Consider the following 17,998-nt stretch of genomic DNA (forward strand, 5'->3'; position numbering starts at 1 on the left):
CCACCAAAATTGGTCAAGGCCCGTATTGACAACACATTTGTCAAGCACATCATGCCCCTGAAGGTGTGCAAAACTTAAATAAAAACATACATCAACCGTATGTGAAGCAGCCATTACTCACATCCTAGTATAGAGACTCCAGGTTTGCCCTTGACACAAACGTTACAGGAAACATGAGAGGTGGAGCCCAAATATATCTTTAAACTCAAAGAGATACTGTAAATGAGGACAGATGTCCTCCTAGGGCATGACCCGAGACCTAGCCTAGACATCCACGGATGATTATTTTTTAATAGAAACCACTTTAACAAAAATGAGATTTGCACAAAATATAGGTGGGGAAATCTACATCTCCACAAAGGGCTTGCCAAACACTCCGTTGTCAGGCTATGCTGTGTGTGTTGAATGTCAAGGAAGGGATTTGGTGATGAAAAGCTAAAAGAATAAACAAGTGGAGACTGCTTGTTTTGAGCATCCTTTGCTGTTGCCTGTGGTGCCTGAAATCTGGCGAGGAAATGATACACACACAGGACGCAATCCGTCCAAAATTTTCAATGGTACAGCAGTACACCGATGGCCTTCAAAACACTCTGCACACTTGTACAGAGATGGCAGTACTAATGGTCCTGGCATTGCTGGTTGTCATTCTATCCCCTGCACAATGCACCATCACATGGAAGCGATCGGCCCTATTGTCAACCCAGACTGCATCCAGCCTAATGACCAAGAGATGGGGCCAGGACGGATGCCTTCTTTACTGAAGGGCTTCTCTTGTGCACTCTGTGTAGTTTTGGTTCCACAGAGCCTGCTCTATAGCACATAGGAAGCTGCCTTATACCAGGCCAGAGACCATTGGCCCATCTAGCTCGGTATTGTCAACAATGACTGGCAGCAGCTCTCTAAGGCTTCAGGCAGGAGTCTTCCCCAGCCCTACATGAAGACACCAGGGAGTGGACTTGGGGCCTTCTGCATGCAAGCAGATGCTCTACCACTGATGTACAGCCCCATCCTCTAAGGGGAATATCTTACAGCAGATATCCAAATGCAAGTCATCCAAATGCAAACCCGTCCATATGCAAACCAGGGTGGACCCTGCTAGCAAAGAGGACAATTCATGCTTGCCACCACAAGACCAATTCTCCTTCCATCCTTGGTGGCCCATCCTTCTCTGTGCCATGGGCTAGTTATGACACTGCACTATGTCCAAACCACTACGTCCTCCAAACTACCAAGGATCCTACTGGGACGTTTAAAAGCGCCCTCAGAATCCAGCCATGATAAGTGAGAAAACCCTTCTGGGGAGCATTAGAGTTTTGTCTGGCAAGCAAATATATACTGTAGGATAAGGTCCACAGGACAGCAGGAAGTATGCAACACTTACTGAGAACGCAAGACAGCTTGGTTATTTATCCATTTTAGCATTGCTGAATTGCCTTTCTGTCAAATAGGCATCCAAGATGAGCAGTTGTGTGCTGCTGTAGTGTGTCTCTGAAAGGATGGAAGAAGTCTTTTCAAAACACAGGGAAGATGCGGTATTGAAAAACTCTGCCCTAAGGTTGCTTCTGGAGTAGTGCCAACAGTAGCCCCTGCCCTGAGGCCATCTTAGGCATGGGACAAAAACACTGGCATGATCTTCACAACACCATTCATGCAGACACAAATCGTCTGCAGGATATGCAGCAGCCATATGCACGCACATTGGTTTAAAAGCACACTCAAAAAACTTCTTGCCAGGTTAAAAGTTTTATTTCTATATACACACAACTCTTCAATTTGCTTGATTCCCCCCATATGGAGCCCCTCAAAATTCCTACTCCATTGAGATGATGCAGTTGTGTCCTCATCATGAGGATATAGTACATTTTTCCCCTCAGTGGATATTCTCTAAAGCTGAACACATGAATTCTGCTGCTGTTGCCTGCTGCATAATTGCTGGATTTATCCACCTCTCTCAGCTCTAAAGGATCACCTGAATTACTTTTCCCAATTCCAGTCCCTCTGCAGCTATATCACCAGAAGTACCTAAAGTACTGGGGACACCTTGTGGCCAACAGAATTATGTTTGGGGTTTTTTGCCTTTGAAAATACTGTCTACATCACTGGTGTTTCAAAGCCCTATTCAGGGTAACTGCTTCGCCCACCAAACTATCACCAACACAGTATGAGAACAACAGTGATAGAGGGTCCTGGAATGTGTGGTTTTCTCAAGGGTACCTCATTATTGCTAGTTATCCCCCCCCCGGCATTATGAACATTCCCTGTTGATGCTGTATAGTAGAAGCCCCGGCAGGATTGTACCCATTCAATATCTGCAAAGTCTGCTGCCACAAACAGTAGGACATTAAGGTACCACAGTTCACGAAATCAACTTTAGCCCTGTTCAGAAATCACACTGTACATGCATACAGGTGTCCGGACAGATGTACATGCTTTTGAGTGAATGACATGTGTTCGTTTTAAAGTGAACCTCCAGGCCCCTCAAATGCAGGGTAGAGATAGGAAGTGTATTGCTGAATGTGCATTCAACATAAAGAGTGAAATGATGATACGTGCACGCAGATCTGTACATGCGTACACGGTACACAGATTGTATTGCGTTGCATGCAACATGTGAACAGGGCTTGTAACTCAGCATTGGGTCATAGTAAAAAGCTAGAAGTGATGATAAGAAGGAAGCAGCCAACTATCCATGATGTTAGATGTAGGATGGCCACTGTAAATGACCTCCCTGGGCGCTGTGGAATGTGTAGATTCCTCCTGCTGTGGAATGTGTAGATTCACATATCTGTGATGTAACATCATCCTATTGGGTTATCCCGCTCCTAACTTCTCCCCGCGCATGTGTTTATTGAATGGGGAGATGCACAGTATGGTAACAACACAAATATAGTTAGTGGAACGAAACACTGAGGGAGAGATATGACACAGCTGCCCCAAGTCTGGTGAAATATGTGGTTTCCACTTACATTCAACTTGGTTCCAAGGCCAAATATCTCTCAGGGCCAAAATAGACTATATGCAGATTGCAGGACCCGAACCTTTATGTTTGTTTTTATTAAATGTAAATAGCAGGTGCAACAGGAGAGAGGCAATACAGGTTGGGGACATGGTGAGAGCCAAAGGTTAAAAGTCTTTAAATCTTAATTTAAAACCCCACTCCTCAGTCCCTCTCCAGATCATGGTCCTGCTGTAGACATACTATTTTTTTTAAAAAATGCACACAATCTGTATATTGTCTCATTTGCTCTTCAGTGCTTCATCTTCCTCACCTCAGTCATGGTGGTGGATTAACATCATGGTCCGTGAACCAAAACACTGATATGTGAATAAAGACAGTCAATGGTAGAAATTCCTAATCAACCTCCATTCCTTTTGATGATAACAACGAGGTTAGGTAGCTTTTTTTAAAGGATCAGACAAACTCATGAAGGCTAAATCTATCAACAAATATTAGTGATGATGGCTAAATAGAGCATCCATAGTCAGAGGCAGTATACCTTTGAAAATTGAGTACAAGGGATACACTACAAGGGATACACAACAAGGGACGGCCATCACCTTCATGACCTGCTTGTGCATTTGGTGGTTGGCCACTGCTGGAAACAGAGTTTTGGACTTTATGGACCTGGTCTTCAGCTCACCTGCATTAAATTGGAAATGGAAAATTGAAGCCAAGTAAAAACCTAGATAGGACTCCTAAGCCTCAGTAAAACAGACTCTGACCCAGCTTCCCAGGATAGGTCAGAGGGTGGGGAAGTAGATCAGGATGGCAGGTGGATAGGCCAGGCAGACAGTGGGTTCCAGGACACAAGACCAACTGGAATTCCAGATAAATGAATAACACAGAGGCCCAATCCAATAGCCCCACCACTTGAGCATCTGGGACTGCTGGTGCCTGGATTTCCCAGAAGGCCTGCCAATTAGACTGAAGTTGGTCAGGGCCAGAGAAAGCCAGCCTAAAGGCTCCATTTCGATATCTATTTCCTAGAACTAAAAACTGGCCAGATTAAATGGATGGAATGGAATCATATATTTGCTTCAAATCACTTGAATCTGTGATTTTTGCAAAGTTCCCTGACTACGGTCTCTGTTACTCCAGCAGTTCTTTAGTATTCCATACACTATGACTCCCTACAGTGCCTGCTGCTGCATCATGTGACACAATTTCATCCGTCAACTCCTTGCCAAACAACCAAAGAGACTAAATAATGGACAAATAACGAAGTCAATGAATAATGAACTCCTGATAAATGAATGTCTGCATGTCTGGACTACAAAGAAAATTATTTTTTAAAGATCATGGCAACAATCCTTTCGGATTTTTTTTTTAAAAAAACTGGCAGTTGTTCTCAGCAAAAACAAGGTTTGCTTTGAATATTTATTTCAGCAGTATGACCTTTTTCATTAATCTTTTTCCTTCCATGGGCCACAGCAATAATTACTACCATATTGAGCAGCTGTAACTCATGATCCAGCATGGTGTAGTGGTTAGAGTGCTGGACTAGGACCGGGGAGACCCAAGTTCAAATCCCTATTCAGCCATGATACTTGCTGGGTGACTCTGGGCCAGTCACTTCTCTCTCAGCCTCACCTACTTCACAGGGTTGTTGTGAGGAGAAACCTAAGTATGTAGTACACTGCTCTGGGCTCCTTGGAGGAAGAGCGGGATATAAAATGTTAAAAAATAATAATAATAAAATAAATGATGGGGTGTGGCACAAGGAAGAAGCCACTGTGCTGTGACCTAGAGAGAGGGGAGCCCCCACGCCTTTACTGGCAAACGTTGCAAGGTGGCAGAGACAAAGGGGTAACTGGATCAGAACCTTTCAGGTGTGCTGCTGCTGCTGACCAGCCGGGTGTGCTTGTCTTGTGGTTACCCAGAAACCCCTCTGGCTTGCAATGCTCACCTCCTAAGGTGGCTTTAAAGAGAAAAGGAGGCAACATTCTGACATAAAAATCAGAGATTCAAGCAATAGAAAATTGTAGCAGTGTCTCAAGTAGTACATACCTGCAAGTTGGTGATGGACCAGGAATGCACAACCCCAAATAAAAAGATCACTACCACCCTTTTTAAAGAAACAAATCAAAGCCACTCTTAAGTGAAAGGAACAATGATTTTATAGATGGAACGGAAACCTTCCTAAAGCCCATGAAAGGCCAATGCTTCTGCAGTCATGTAATTATTTCCATCCCAGGGTTCAGTCTTTCCTCTTCCACTCCCCGAAGAATTCACAGAGGAACATTTTGGTTTGAATCAGCTCCTGCAAATACCCCCCAAATAGAGGATGAAGCAGCAGCATCTGCTCCCACCACATCATCTTGGAAGAGCTCTGTTTCCCCAGCAGCCACCACTGATCCTTTGGGGAGGGAAAGGGAAATGAGGATCATGGGTCCCTCTCTCCACCTTGGCCATTGGCAATGTCCAGGATCATCCAGTGCAGAGGGTTGCCATGCCTCCCTCTAGCAGTGAGAATCCAGCTCAGTCAACATCAGAAGCCCAGTCCTGGGGGCAGGAAACTGCTGACCTGGGCACATCTTCTGGGGCAAGTCTTCATCTGGACAGACAAGCTGATGGAATCTCTGAAAGACAAAGTGGGCAGGAAGTGATAAGAGTCCTGGAAGGAAGGAAGCTAGCTCACTAAAATAACAAATTGTAACAGGACAAACAGGAAATCTGGATTCAGCCTGAGAACCAGTTCGTTCCTTCCTTCCTTCTTTCCTTCCTCATGAATGCTCAGGAGAAAAGGTATAAATGTATTACAAATACATTTATATATACATCTTATTTGCACCACACCTCTCCTTTAAGCAGCAGAGGGGTGCATTTTAGCCTCACCCAATCAACGCCATGAAGACAGATTAGGCTGACAGATAGTGACTTCCCTGGGGTGACCCCATTGAGCTTGATAACGAAGGATTAATTCCTAAAGTGTGTCACAAATCAAGAGAGAGGAGGCAAGAGTAGCACTGGTTTGGTTTGGTTTTTCAAACGCTATTATTGTCCAATGGGGATCTAGGATCCTGCTCACAGGACTCTCCTCAAAAAAGTTTTACATGAACAACAAGCCCCTCACTCTTCTTTTCCACATATGTGAACTCACAGAATCACCTCCAGAAGAGTCATTTGGTGGCATCTGGCCTATGACTTCATTTCAAAAGATGAGAAAATGTTCATTCAGTTATCTTGGGACTGCCTGAACACACTGGGCTGGTTCAGATGATATCTCACTCGCCCATGTGATCAGAAAGGGGCTCATGAAGAGCCCCTCACCTGTCATGTCACCTGTCATGACATTTCACCTGTTGTGACATCTGCGATGAAAATGCAGATGTCTCATACAGAGAAGACATTTAGCACCATTCTCCCTTGTTATTGTGAGGTATAAACAAGAAACCAAAAGAAACCATCTTCAGATACATTGTGTGGGGGCAGTTTAGCCATTGAAGCTTGCCATGAATCCACACTCCTGTAAAGAAACCGGAAATGTGGCCGCTGAGTTCTACAAAGGTGGTAGGCCAGGGCACAGCTCAAACTATGGTGTGAACGGAGACACTAGATCTAAGATATAGCATCTCTCTTAATCGCTCTGACTAGTAAAGTGTTTATAACTGTGGGAAAGTAGTTTAAAATGTCATGTACAAAATACATGAGGCATTTTGTCTGGAAGTCAATAAGCATAAGAGGGGGAAAGGAAGAAGCGTAGGGGCGCTGAGAAGCAAAACTCTTGACTGGTGACATTTTGTAAGTGCTGTACAGTCAATAACAAGAACACAGGAAGGCAATTTGGTCTCTGTAGCCCTCGAGCCAGCTCAAATCCAATAAAGCCAAAGGCTCTTGCCAGTAACAGAGTGATCCTTGGAAAATTAGTGTAAGGCCCCTGTTAATTATCTTGTAACACCACACATCCACCTCTAAAGCTATTCCCACCAATGTATTAGTGGCTAGAAAGCCTCCCTTCAGCAAATTCTGTGTCCAATGCCCCATGCTTAAGCAATTCCAGCCTCACCTCTCTGAGGGAGCCCTTAATGGTGGAGAGTTTATAGATAATCCAGAGAGGTATGCAGACCATAGACGAGAGAGCCAGGAGCCAGCCCACTGTGTCTCCCCACCATGGGTACACGTATTTCTTGTTGTACGTCAGTGGCGTGTATTTAATGAGAGAAAAGAAAAATGTCGCCTGGAGGAGGAAAGATTAGACACACCAGCATTAGCCAAGTCACTCTGCATGCCTGGAACAAAATGGCCCCAGACACAACCTCCCTTTCCCGAGGCAGCACTTCCCCAATGATTCTGCATGATCAATCCTAATGAGACAGGACACAATATAGTACATAACAAGCGTACTTTATACTGGGTCAGGCGACCGGTCTATCTTGCTCACTGCTGTCTACACCAGAGGTTCTTTATTATTATTATTATTATTATTATTATTATTATTATTATTTTACATTTATATCCCGCTCTTCCTCCAAGGAGCCCAGAGTGGTGTACTACATACTTGAGTTTCTCTTTCACAACAACCCTGTGAAGTAGGTTAGGCTGAGAGAGAAGTGACCGGCCCAGAGTCACCCAGCTAGTTTTTTATGGCTGAATGGGGATTTGAACTCAGGTCTCCCCGGTCCTAGTCCAGCACTCTAACCACTACACCATGCTGGTTCTCAGCCTTGGGTCTCCAGACGCTGGGGATGATTATAACTCCCATCATCTCCATCAGCCACAATGGCCTTTGGCATGATGAGGGTTGTAGTCCAACAACATGGGGACCCAACTGTGAGAACCCCTGGTCTAAACTGACTGGCAGTGGCTCTCCAGAATTTCAGACAGGGATCTTCTACCTAGAGATGCCTGGGAAAGAACCTGGGACTTTCTGCAGGCAGGTTATGTGCTCTACCCCCAAGCTACAGTCCTTCCCCATTGCTAAGGGTTAAACTACATATCACTTTAAGCATGAGCAATGCAACTGCATACTTGGCTTTTTGCACAGAGGGAGGGCCCAAACCAGATTGCGACCATGGTGGGAGGTAGGGGGTCAAATGGCTCGACTATGGCCCCTGCTACTGATGCAGCCAGGACCAAATCAGACAAAATACTATTTCTAATTGGGTTTTCTTTCTTTCTTAAAAGCAACTAGAGGAGCCCCCCACAGTACCTGCATGTTTCCCCAAATGGGAAAACATTAATCCCCCCCTCCTGCAATATTCAGGCCCCAGTCTAATTGGGGTGGTGGAGGTGGCTGCTTTTAGGGGGGAAATAGTAATGCTGGGAAATTTGACCACGAGTCTCCTGATTGAATCATCTAGTTTAGCCCTCAAAGTCTGGAGTTTCTACAGGGGTAATTAATTGGGTTGATACTTATGACTCAAATCACCACCACTCTTCAAGGTTTTTTAAATACAAACTGATGTTATTAGTAGAGATCCTTAGATACAGTAAAGTCTGGGAGCCTAGCGGCCAAGGTGAGTGGAGAGCTGACGGCCCACCGGGGCACTCAAGGTATTGCAGTGCTTGAGGCAAGGCACCAAATGCCGCCCCATGACCCAGGTGGGAGCCATCCCCCTTTCAAAATAGGTTTCTGGGCAAAATACAAAGTGCTAGTTATAACTTATAAAGCCCTAACTGGCTTAGGCCCTGGGTATTTAAGAGACTGTCTTCTTCATTATGAGCCCCACCGCCCATTGGGGTTGTCTGGAGATGTCCGTCTCCAGTTGCCACCAGCTCAGCTGGTGGCCACACAGGGACAGGACTTCTCAGTGGCTGCCCCGGGACTGTGGAATGCGCTTCCTACTGAAATATGATCCTCCCCATCTCTGGCAATTTTTAAAAAGCAGTTGAAAACCCACCTCTTCACCCAAGCTTTTCAAGTTTTTTTAAATTTTTAGGTTTTAATCTGTGGTTGCTTTTTAAATTGTTAAATTGTTTTAAGATTTTGTACATGTTTTAACTTGTTTTATGCTATTGTTAACTGCCCAGAGATGAAAGTTTGGGGCGGTGTACAAATCTGATAAATGAATAAATGAATAAAATAAGTAAAATAAAAATAAATAAATAAATATAATAAATAAATAAATATAATAAATAAATACATAAACAAAATTTTTAAAAATGAGTCCCTGCAAGCTTTGAAAGTGGCACAAGGGGCAGGGAGGAGGGGAGGTTGCCAAGAGCCTCTTCTTTTCTCCTTGTGCTTGTGCTTCTTGCAGCCTCCTCTTTTCTCCTTGTGCTTCTTGTAGGCTTTGCCAGGGGTTTGAGCAGAGGTGCTCTTTGCAAAGCTTGTAAAAGTCAGATTGGTCCCAAAGAGCTGCTCCAATAACAGCAGCAGGGGGCATTTTGCCACCCTGCTGGCACCCCAAGAATCTCCTGCCTGAGGCAGCCACCTCACCTAGCCTCATTAAAAGGCTGCTGCCCCTGCATCCCAGATAGACTCCACACCCTACACTACCTTGCCCAAGTCTGGAAGGCAGCTTGGCAAAGGCCCCTCATCATGATCCCTCACATAATCTTCATTTCTCTCCCTGCAGTTCTGAACAAGCAGAGGATCTTCCACATTACTTACTCAACTGTTCTCTGACTCAAGCTGTCAGAGATATATATATAGCTGATTTGTTAAAGGTCTGATACTAATTGGTCAGTCCTCCAGAAAATGGATTATTATTTAACAAGGATCCTAGGATAATGAAGAGATACTACCTTTCTGATGGCTTTAACCAGGACACGGGCCAATTTTTCCCCCTAAGCAGATACAACTGATGTAATAGAACTGATGTAATAGAACGTCTTCCTATTGTCTGTGTTTTTCCTGGTTTCAAATTCTTTCTGCAAATGGTAGTCCATTTTGTAACAGCCTATGGCCAAAACAATAAATTACACTGAACTGCTAGGGATGTGCTTGAAGCCCTACCGGCAGATATCCATCGAGGATCCCCCTTTACCTGTAAAGGGGTGGGGGTGGGGTCTTCCCTAACCATTAAGTAAAGTTAAAACAGGATACTTACAAGTCATTCCAGCAGTAGTGGCTGTGATGGATACGGGGTGGGGCAGCTCCCCTGGCCCCCACTGACCTCCCACAAAGGTTCGGGCCCAGCTCAGGCTTTTGCACAGGCTCAGAGGCCTTTTAAAAAACCTCCGTGCATATGCACAGACCATGTGCGTCAACACATGGTGACGCAAAGGGCCTGTGTATGTGCAGAGGTTAAAAAATGGCCTCCGTGCCAGCAGACAGGCCTGAATCAGGCCCAGGAGACTCCGGGGGAGGCCAGTGGATGTCGGGGGAGCCACTGCCACCATGCCCCCCCCCCGTGGCCGCCACCAGCGCTGCTGGAGTGACTTGTAAGTACTCCATTTTAACTTTACTTAACGGTTAGGGAAGTGTCCCCCCCGCCCTTTACAGGTAAAGGGGGATCCTCGCTGGAGAGAGAGAGAGAGAGAGAGAGAGAGAGTGTGTGTGTGTGTGTGTGTGTGAGAGAGAGAGAGAGAGAGAGAGAGAGAGAGGGAGGGAGGGAGGGAGGGAGAGAGATTTCTCTCTGTCCACTCTCTCTACTTACCACCTCAGTGAGGACCAACTAGGTATAACAGTGGCGGGCAGACCTTTCCTTCCCAGGCCCACACTGTTCACCTATAAAGCAGGAGGCTAGGAAGTCTTCTTTGGACAATAGGAGGATTGTCCAGGACATGGACACTGAAAACCTTTCCACAGGGGGTTGCTCTGCCCACTTTCCTCTGTTCCAGGCTTTAGCATTTATTTACATTGATATCCTGCTCTTCCTATAAGGAGCCCAGAAGGATGTACATGGTTATGTTTATCCTCCCAAGAACTCTTTGATGTAGGTTAAGCTAAGAGATAAGGGACTGGCCTAGGGATGTGCACAAAACCGGTATGCCCGGTTCGCTTTGAATTCAAACCGGGTTCAAACCGGGAGGGGGAGGTTGGGTTTTGGTTCGGTCTCTGGTAGCAAATGAGAGTGGATTCATGGTTTGTCATTGAAAATCTCATATGCTTCCAGAGAATCTACACTCAGAACACCTCAGAAACAACAAAACCCAGTACCCCATGGGTTAGCAACCCATGGGGGTGGTTGGCACCCTCTGTGCACTACACCACCACTCGCTCTGGGCCACCCCAGCGCCCCCCAAGTGCAGTTATGGGGCTGCTGCAAACTCCATTATTCCCTATGGAGAAAAACCTTAAAGAAGCGTAAACTGCAAAAATCACTTAAAAATCAGCCCTTTGCCCGATTCCTTTGAAATAATTCTGGTAGCTTCCTTGCCCTGCTTGGGCACTACCATCCACCACACTCCACTGTAGACCACCCCTTTCCCCCACACATTAAGCTATACTTTTGCTGGAAACCTCATTATTCCCTATGGGGAATTCAAAAATACTTTAAAATTCAACAATAATTAGAGGAGTGTCCGATTGCCTTGGGGGTCTGGTGGCAATCCACCAACTCACTTTGTGTCCCTAGGTACTTCACAATAGGGGATAATGGGCTGGTTCGAGAAAAATAATTAAAAATATTTCAAAAATTCATTAAAAAAATAGTAGGAGTGTCTGATTGCTTCAGGGTTTGGGTGGTAGTTGGCACCCATGGGTGCTCCACAATAGGGAATAATGGGCTGGTTTGAGTCCCATTATACCCTATGAGAATTTTTTAAAAGGAATTTGTCAAAAATTTGTAAAAAAAAAGTGTCCAATTGCTTTGGGGGTTGGGTGGTAGGCACCCATGGGTGCCAACTGCCACCCCACCCACTTTTGGAGGTTTGAACCAGTTTTAACCAGTTCAAATTGAAACCCCCCTCCCAGTTTGGTTTTAATTCGAACCGGCAGCTTGAACCTAATGGCTGGTTTGGTTCAAATCCGAACCATCGAACTGAAACGGTTCAAATTAGAACTGGTTTGCACATCCCTAGAATGGCCCAGAGTCACCCAGTGAGTTTCATGGGTGAGTGGGCATTTGAACTTGGGTCTCTCGGATCCTTGTCCAACACTACCCTATGCTGTCTCTCCAATAAAGTAGTAAACCATGAACTGATCAAAGTAGCTAAAGCAATGGATTGAGGGGGAAGACACTGCAGCACCCACCTCCCATTTACTGTTAAAATAAGACATACACACCCATCCCTGCCTTGTGAGTGAATAGAGCAAACATGTGAGCCCCTGGTGGCGCAGTGGTAAAACTGCTGCCCTGTAACCAGAAGGTTACAAGTTCGATCCGGACCAGGGGCTCAAGGTTGACTCAGCCTTCCATCCTTCCGAGGTCGGTAAAATGAGTACCCAGAATGTTGGGGGCAATATGCTAAATCATTGTAAACCGCTTAGAGAGCTCCGGCTACAGAGCGGTATATAAATGTAAGTGCTATTGCTATGTGGATGATGGCACTGTCAGGTCTAGTTTGACCCTGAAAACTAGGCCTAAGATGTGAAAGAAAGAATGTAAATAGTTGCTTCAAACTCATGACCTCTTTTCCCTGTCATGTTAACTCCTCGGGCAACTATTACTGTGCCACTTTTCAACAAAAATATGTTTTCAAAGAACACAGGGAAAAGCTTCCCTGTCCCCAAAGGGCCCATAGTCTAAAAAGAATCCTGAGTTAGACAACAGCAACAGCCACTGGAGGGATGCTGTGCTGGGGTTGGATAGGGCCAGTTGCTCTTCCTCCACATAATATAAAGAGAATCACCACTTTGAAAGGTGCCTCTTTGCCCAGTTAGCAGGGGTAGCAGATGTGGTGGTTTTGGTCCTTGATCCAGGACAGGATTGTTGTTGTTGGTTTTTTTGGGGGGGAGGTGCTTTAGTTACTTATATTCCAGTCCTGGAGTAGAGGCAGGGCTAACAAACAGGCAGCAGCAAGAGCACTGAAAGCAGTCCGCACTTGCCTCTCTGTACATAATATCTATTTCAATAAACCATTAATATTCCTGAGTTTATTCCACTGCCTTGCCCTTCCATACATTTTATTCCACTGTCTGATTTTCCATTCCATTCCTGATTTTATTCCGCTGCCTTGTCCACAACTCCTTCCTCTGGATTCTACACTGGCGACGAGGATGGGATTCAAACCCACGGATGCAGATTCTACAGTAACTAATAAAGGCTCCGACCATGTCTTATTTGTAAAGAATGGTCCAACCACTACCCATTTGCCCAAGCACACTCTTCTCTTGGGTCTACAGACCAAGGGACTCTGGCAAGCCTCACGCACCAGGCAGACAGCAGGCGTGACAAACAGCCAGCAGTATTTGATGACAGGCAATGGCCGATAGCCAATCATGTCTTCAATGTTATCATAGAAACGGTCAGCACCTGTGAAAAGGAAACATCCAGGAAGGAAGAAAAATCAGTGTCCCACAAAAAAAGACTGGAGACAACAATGGCAGCAGGACCTCTTTAACAGGAGATCACACAGAGAAAATGTGCCTAACCAAAGCAATGACTGACAACTTTTCAGGTTAGTATAGAACAGATCAGAGAGGAGTAATGCCAACATGCTTTCCTCCACTTTGCTCACTTTCCCCCCTTAGAAATGAAAGCCTCAAGTTAAGAACATAAGAACAGCCCTGCTGGATCAGGCCCAAGAAGGCCCATCTAGTCCAGCATCCTGTTTCACACAGTGGCCCACCAGATGCCTCTGGGGAGCCCACAGGCAAGAGGTATGTGCTTGCCCTCTCTCCTGCTGTTGCTCTCCTGCAACTGGTATTGAGAGGCATAGTGCCTCTGAGGCTGGCCCACAGCCATCAGACTAGTAGCCATAGATAGACCTGTCCTCCATGAATCTGCCTAAATTCCTTTTAAAGCCATCAAAGTTGGTGGCCATCACCACATCCCATGACAAGGAATTCCATAGATTAATTATGTACTGTGTGAAAAAGTACTTCCGCTTGTCAGTCCTAAATTTCCCAACCTTCAGCTTCATGGGGTGACCCCTGGTTTTAATGTTGTGTGAGAGAGAGAGAAATTTCTCTCTGTCCACCCTCTCCACTCCATGCATAATTTTATACACCTCGATCATGTCTCCCCTTATTCTGGTAAAGGTAAAGAGCCCCAGATGCTGTAGCTCAGCCTCATAAGGAAGATGCTCCAGGCCCCTGATCATTTTGGTTGCCCTCTTCTGCATCTTTTCCAGTTCTACAATATCCTTCTTAAGATACAGTGACCAAAGCTGTACACAGTACTCCAGATGTGGCCGCACCATAGATTTGTATAAGGGCTTTATAATATTAACATTTTTTATTTTCAATCCCCCTCCTAATGATTCCTAGCATGGAATTAGCCTTTTTCACAGCTGCTACACACTGAGACGACATTTTCAATGAGTGGGTCCACCACAACCCCAAGATCTCTCTCTTGGTCAGTCACCAACAGCTCAGATCCCGTCAGCGTATGTGTGAAGTTGGTGTTTTTTGCCCCAATTGCCTCACTTTACACTTGCTTACATTGAACCGCATTTGCCATTCTGTCGCCCAGTCCCCCAGTTTTTAGAGATCTTTTTGGAGTTCCTCACAATCCATTGTGGATTTCACTACCCTAAATAGTTTAATGTCATCTGCAAATTTGGCCACTTCACTGGTCACCCCAACTTCTAGATCATTTATGAACAAGTTACCAGCATGCAGTTTTCCCTGCCTCCTATAAACAGATATGAAGAGGGTGGCTGAGACCAAAGAGTGAGGAGATGGGCACTTAAAAGCCAGCCATGGGCCAGAGTTCATATAACGTTACCCCTCACCTACCATTACGGCAAGGAAGGGATTGCATGGCAAGGCATTTGGCATCGGGCTGTTAATGCAATTGCAGCCAAAGAGAAGGTGTCCCTGCCAGGTTCACCACAAGCATTCCAGACTGGTGCTTTAATCAATGTCTGTTTCAGATATAATAGAGGAGACCTTAAGGTGACACAATTTCCTGCAACATTTGTGCTTACCATATACCCAGCCAATGCACAGTGTCTCAAAAATGGCGACAAAGAGCAGGCACATTCCACTAGCAGCATAGTAGTCAAACAGCTGGAAGACATACATCCCACCCTAAGGAGGGAAGGAGGGACATTGAATGGTGTTGCGGGCAGAAAGAGAGAGAGGAGAAAAAAAGAAGAGCCAATGCAGAAATAGTCTTTTATGAAATACCCCACTGCCCTTTGAGATCGTCAGGAGAGGTCCGTCTGCAGTTGCCACCGGCTCGTTTGGTGGCTACTGGGGGACAGGCCTTCTCCGCTGCTGCCCCAGAGCTTTGGAACACACTCCCTGCTGAAATAAGAGCCTCCCCATCTCTGACAACTTTTTAAAAGTCTTTAAAGATGCACCTATTCACCCAGGCTTTTAATTAAATATGGTTTTAACAGTTTTAGCATACTTTTAAAATGTTGTTTTAAATTTTTAAATTGTAATGTTTTAACTTTTACGATGTCATTTATTTTGTTTTAATTACCGTTTTGAGTTTTTTTGTTGTCATTTATTTTAACTAATGTTTTAGCTTTGTTTGTTTGTTGCAAACCGCCCAGAGACGTGAGTTTTGGGTGGTATAGAAGTGTGATAGATAGATAGATAGATAGATAGATAGATAGATAGATAGATAGATAGATAGATAGATAGATATCGACAGCAGAGTCCTCCCATGACTATCTGGTTTAAAACTTCCTTTACCTAAAGGCTCGAATTCCAATGCACAGAATGAGGCTGTTCACACAAGCAGCCCTTCCCAGAATTGCACAGCCCTATCCGGATAGGGCTGCTTGTGTGGAGCGCAGGGTGATCCTGGGTAGGGTACGGTGATCCTGGCATGGGGTAGGGTGCCAGGGTGGGTAGGGTGATCCTGGCACTGTCTTATTGGGTAGCCTGAGGCTTTCCCCCAGGCTATGACATAGGTAGAAGGATACAACAAGCAATACAAGGCACCCGGTCATGTGTCTGCTCAGGCTGTAGGCAGACACAGAGCCAGATGACTACAGCGCCTGGCTTGCAGGGGAATCCCCCACTGCACCGCACTCTTCGCATGGTACATTGTGGGATTTCTGGGGGCTGGGCTGGGCTTTCCCTCCAGACCACCACACTTCTCCCAGCAACGCCGCTCATGTGGGCACATGAGCGGCGCTGCCAGAAAGCCTACATGGATCATCTGAGGTCACTCTTGCCTTCCCCACTGTGCCCTCCCCACCCATTCACAGGTCATGAAAATGACCTTAATATATTCTTATTCCCATTTTTTACACTGAACACTTTGATACAATACTTTCCCATACCTGGATAGGCCCATCAGACAAAATGTATCTTCCCTAGGGCTGAAACTTCTCTGGGTTGGTTTTTGTTTGTTTGGTGAACACAGGGATCCTGTTTTGACCCAAGCCATCCTTGACATCACACCTTAAATTGGCAGGTTTTTGCTTGGTTTTTTTGCTTCGGTGTGCCTCACAGAGTGGAATTTGCCCCTTACCAAATTTTTATTATTACTTTTTATCTTCCTAATCTTCAAGAAGTACCTGAAGACCATTTTACTCTGTGCATTTAGGGGAACCATTACTGGTCCCTTTCAACATTCCTATCTGTTACTCTTCCCCCATCCTCAAAGCTCAGGTTGCATTAAAAAAAAATTATGTCCATTGGCCTAACATTGTTCAACTATATTGAACTATTTAATGTAATGTGCTCCATGCACTATATGGTATATATGATGATATGGCGATACATAATTTCTATTAATAGTTATGGTAAAAATGCAACCTTGGGGGCCACTCCTTAAATATTGCAGAGGATGACGGAACGCCAATGAGGCTGACATGACTCTGGAATGCAATCTTAGCAATGTTCTCCTTTCAGCCTCTTATTACCCTGAGAGGGAGGGAAAGACAGTAAGTTATAGTCTGGGAATGCAGAAGTATGCAGCAGATCTATATATGTCTCCTCATAGAGAGAAAGTAGAAATGTGAGGTATCTAGGACTGCACCTAAAAAAGCTCTTTATGTCAGTTTATGCCAGTGTGGTAAGTTATAGGAGTGATTCCTGCTAAACAGATGCCAGTACATGCTGCAAAGTCTGTCCTCTTACATTCCCTTCCAAAAGAGGACTTTATAGACTTCAACAACAGAAGGGCAATTCCAACACTTTAACAGTGCCTTACTACCTGAATTTCACATCATTTCTTGTCTTTAATTTTAAAATTTCCTAACAAAGGATTTATCTCCAAGAAAAAGGAAAAAGGAAACTGAAGCAGTGACTCCTGCAGTGGAGCTACACAAAAGGACTGAGGGCATTAGACCCATACTTAAAAAAACCATGCAGTAAATTAAGATTTCCCTAGAGCAGGGGTGCACAACTTTGGCCCTCCAGATGTTTTAGGAGTACAACCCCAACACCTCCAGCTACAACGTCAGAGATTATGGGAGCTGAAGTCCAACATCTGCTGGAGGGCCAAAGTTGTGCATCCCTGCTCTAGATTCTGGGTCATTTATTTTTGTGTTACAATTAATTAATTCATTGTTAATATATTTTTATCTCACTTTTCCATCTATGTAGGACTCTCCAGGCAGTTAACAATCAATCGATCATTTTTTTAAAAAAATGAAAAACAGATAAAGGTATTAGATCTGAGCCAAAAGTTGTCATAAAACAACTCTTGGCTCAAAACCTGGGCAGTATTGAGTGGGGAGCAGTGTTTCCCCAGTTTAACAGGGATTCCCAGATGCTGTTGACTACAACTCCCAGGATCCCCAGCTGCAATGGCTTTTGCTTGGGGATTATAGGAGTTGTAGTCAACAACATCTGGGAATCCCTGTCAGAAGGAACACTTGTGGGGAAGGTCCCTGATAATGCCCCCCTGCACATCACCTTCTCTCTCTGGGCGGGTCAAAACAACTTGCAAAAAGCTGAACCAGTGGTTCCCAGAGCTCAGCATTGAGCCTAACTTCTGGTGGGAGGGGCAGAATGCCAACACTGATCGTATTGTCAGCCAATGTCAAACCCAACAATGTCAAACCCAACATGCCAAACCCAACAATGTCAGCATATCG

The 17,998-nt window shown here is 45.0% G+C and overlaps 1 protein-coding gene across 3 annotated transcripts in view; it reads right to left on the reverse strand.

Annotated features, from left to right (window-relative positions):
• Window positions 1-5,100: 5,100 nt before the first annotated feature.
• The window catches only part of LOC128328164 (sodium- and chloride-dependent GABA transporter 2-like), a 93,306-nt gene continuing 80,408 nt past the window's right edge, over window positions 5,101-17,998 (reverse strand). For 2 of the 3 annotated variants that reach the window (XM_053257873.1, XM_053257872.1), the window contains 2 exons: window positions 7,008-7,178; window positions 5,101-5,580 (listed from right to left, as the gene is read on the reverse strand). In XM_053257873.1, the coding sequence (XP_053113848.1) occupies window positions 5,461-5,580; window positions 7,008-7,178 (291 nt within the window). In that variant the 3' untranslated portion in view covers window positions 5,101-5,460. Of the gene's footprint in view, window positions 5,581-7,007; window positions 7,179-13,201; window positions 13,303-14,920; window positions 15,024-17,998 lie in introns of all 3 variants that reach the window. The other variant, XM_053257871.1, reaches the window with a different exon arrangement.

The sequence above is a fragment of the Hemicordylus capensis genome, chromosome 5, assembly GCF_027244095.1.
Source record: "Hemicordylus capensis ecotype Gifberg chromosome 5, rHemCap1.1.pri, whole genome shotgun sequence".
In the NCBI taxonomy this organism is placed as follows: domain Eukaryota; kingdom Metazoa; phylum Chordata; class Lepidosauria; order Squamata; family Cordylidae; genus Hemicordylus; species Hemicordylus capensis.